The following is a 2,903-nucleotide window of genomic DNA, read 5'->3' on the forward strand; positions in this document are numbered from 1 at the left end:
GCGTTGGTAGAGGTTGTTAACCGCGTGATTATGCATCTTGAAATCAGAAAACTGATTTCGTACTGAGCACAGTGACAGCACGCATCAGCACAGATCCCCGGCCTGCTCTGCAGCAGCCTTATTTGCGCACTGCACGCATCAGCCAATTTTGGTGTTGCTGAAATTGGCAGGGCTGCCAGCTGCAAAGCAATCCATGCTGCGGGCCACCACAGTCCCGGCGCCCACACTGCTCCGCGCGATGCCCGCCACCTCAGCTCAGGTGATGCAGGCAGTTGTCATGCAGGCTGCTGCTTTCTTGGCAGTGTCTTGGCAAGCCGATCGACAGGTGAAAAGAAAACTTTCAAACAGGTGACCGTGCCGGCCCCTAGCAAGCTGAGCTCTTGCTCCTACGTTGCTGTGGGGCACCCCTATCTCACAGACCTCACAGGCTGCCTTCGGGATCAGGGCCCGCCCTGTGCTGGCTTGGCCCAGGCCGCACCTGTCCAACGGCCCCAAGACCCGCTGCCACCCTGATCGCCAGGCGCGCAAGGCGGACCCCAGCCGCGGCGCGGCCCCCGACCCCGAATCGGCACCCGCACCACCCCCTCCTCCGCCGCCCGCAAACCGCGACGACCGCTGGAACGGCGGCAATGGCGGCGGCAGCGGCGGCGGCGGCGGCGGCGGCGGCGGCGGCGGCGGCGGCGGCGGGGACGGCGGCCGTGACGGCCCTGGGGGTGCCGACGATACCGCTGACGTCATCATCGCTTGGCTAAGGACGCTGCGGGACGAGCTGCGCCAATTCAAGGATTACCACGGAGAGTGGAGCTCCTGCATCTTTGTCACGGCTTTCCTTGGGACCGGTTGCGGCGTCGCCGGCCTGTTCAACATACTGAACCCCCCCTGCAGCACCATCTGCACGGACCGCGACCCGAAGCTGAGGGCCAAGCTGGCGGCCCTCGTGAAGTCCGAGGTTGGCGCACTGAGGGATGAGGTTGTCGCACTGAGGGATGAGGCGCGCGAGGCCCAGGCGGCGCGCGCCTCGGAGGCGGCGGAGACGCGGCGCCGGCTGGGGGAGCTGGACGGGGCCGTGGCGGGGGTGATGGCTGCGGGAGTGGCACGTCATGCCAACGCCCAGCCCAAAGGCCCGCCGCCCTCTGCCCCCGCTGGTGCGGCGCGACTGATGGCGGGACGGCGCGGCGGCGCGGCGGCGCGGCAGCGGGGGGACTGCGGCTGCTGCGGCATTGGGAGCCGTTCTTGGATTGCTTACAGAATTTTAAGGAGGGGATTGTGAGCGCAAGCAGATGGGCAGGCCGGCATTGCTGCAGCCATGATGCTGTGGTGCGTGTGCTTCACCCAGGATGCGGCTGGTTGTGAGGGACATGCCCAGCCAGGTCGGCTGGAAGTTGAACATAGTCAGCTTGGTCAATCAAGCAACTCACACACGGCGAGCCTTGTGGCTCCTCAGAGATGCACGGATGCAATCAGCAATATTGCTTGCCGCACCCACTGCAGGCATTGTGCCACTTTTGGCAGGACACTGCACTGTATCATTGGAACAATCAGGGGCAAAAGAGACGTTTTAATATCAATAATGCTCGCAGGTCTGTATCGAAGTATCAGCGCCGCGTGCCGCCATATGTACCTAAAGAGCCCTCTCATCATCGCCCGCGGCTCATCCCACGCCGCCGACCTCGTCCTCGCGCCCCACCAGCGCCTCGGGGTCCCGCGCCGTCAGCAGCGCCGCCAGCCGCGCCCCAAGCGCGCCGCCCAGCCGCCGCGCCGCGCCGCTGGGCCGCGCGTCCCGCAGCTCGCTGACTAGGCGCGCGGGGTCGCGGCCCGCGGCCTGCTCGCGCAGGAAGCCCTGGGTCAGCGCCCCCAGGCCGCCAAACTCGCGGCAGATGGCCTGAGCGGGGGTTGGGGTAGTGGGATGCGCGGGTCAGGATGGGGTCTGGTCCAGAGCCTGCCGGCCGGCGCCTGCCTGATTGGGTCCGATGAGTCACAACCCGGCCTCACCTCCGGTCAGAAGCGCTGCTTTGCATTTGAGAGGGGTCGCAGCCGCACTATTGCCCACAAAGCAGCTGGCGGGTCTTGTGGGTCGCTGGCCGCCGACCAAGCCCCCGAGCACCAAAAGCAGCCCACACGCACACTCACCCATGCCTGGCCGCCGCCCACGCCCTGCACGCGCCCCAGGCACCGCGCCAGCTTGCGCGCGCCCGGCCCCAGGTCCCCCATGCCCGTCGCCGCCGCCGCGCTGACCGACCCGCCGGCGCCGCCCGCGCCGAGCGCATCGTCCCTGTCCACCCGCTTATACGGCTGCTCCCCCAGCGCCCGCACCAGCGACAGCACGTGCCGCGCCGCCTCCTCTGCGTTGGCCACCTTGCGCAGCTGCAGCGCCGGGCAGGACAGCTGCAGCCGCAGCACCGCAGCGTGCACATCCGCCGCCACGAACGCCGCCGTGCCGGCCTGGAAGTCGCGCCGCTCCTGCGCCCGCAGGTGCGCGTCGAGGCCGACCACGAGCGCCTGCAGGCTGCGGCCGGGGTGCAGCGCGGCCGCGCGGCGCAGCAGCGCGCGCAGGGGGCCGCCGGGGGCGCGCAGCTGGGCGACAAAGGCGGCGGGCTGGTGGAAGATCAGCAAGATGCAGGGCACAGGGGCCGACTCCTGGAAGGGCTCCTTGAGCTCGGTCGACGCCGGCTGGGGCCGAGTTGCAATTGCATGCGCCGAGGGGAGGGGCCGGGGAGGATGGTTGGGGGGTTGAGGTTGTGGGGTTGAGCGGCGGCGGAGGCAGCGCTTGTGGCCAAAGGCAGGCCGTTGAGGGGCGTTTGTGCTTGTGCGGCTGGGCAGCGAGCGGCCAGAGGCGTGGCAGCGCGCATGTGGGGCGGCCTGCGAACGTCGCATGCTTGCCAGCGTGCGCCTGCTGCCTGCGC

The 2,903-nt window shown here is 68.9% G+C and overlaps 2 protein-coding genes across 2 annotated transcripts in view; one reads left to right on the forward strand and one right to left on the reverse strand.

The window, feature by feature from the left end:
- Positions 1–238: 238 nt before the first annotated feature.
- On the forward strand, positions 239–1,562 carry MNEG_11548 (hypothetical protein; the record flags this gene model as incomplete). The annotated part of the gene is made up of 3 exons (XM_014039979.1): positions 239–259; positions 521–1,145; positions 1,543–1,562. 3 exons carry the CDS (start codon positions 239–241, stop codon positions 1,560–1,562), a joined length of 666 nt encoding a protein of 221 aa, XP_013895433.1.
- Positions 1,563–1,651: 89 nt separating this feature from the next.
- Positions 1,652–2,903, reverse strand: part of MNEG_11549 (hypothetical protein) — a gene marked incomplete at both ends in the record, with an annotated part of 2,513 nt that continues 1,261 nt past the window's right edge. Inside the window, 2 exons of the mRNA XM_014039980.1 lie at positions 1,652–1,882; positions 2,131–2,670. Of these exons, the coding sequence (XP_013895434.1) occupies positions 1,652–1,882; positions 2,131–2,670 (771 nt within the window). The remainder of the gene's footprint in view (positions 1,883–2,130; positions 2,671–2,903) is intronic.

The sequence above is a fragment of the Monoraphidium neglectum genome, assembly GCF_000611645.1.
Source record: "Monoraphidium neglectum strain SAG 48.87 unplaced genomic scaffold scaffold02797, whole genome shotgun sequence".
Taxonomy (NCBI): domain Eukaryota; kingdom Viridiplantae; phylum Chlorophyta; class Chlorophyceae; order Sphaeropleales; family Selenastraceae; genus Monoraphidium; species Monoraphidium neglectum.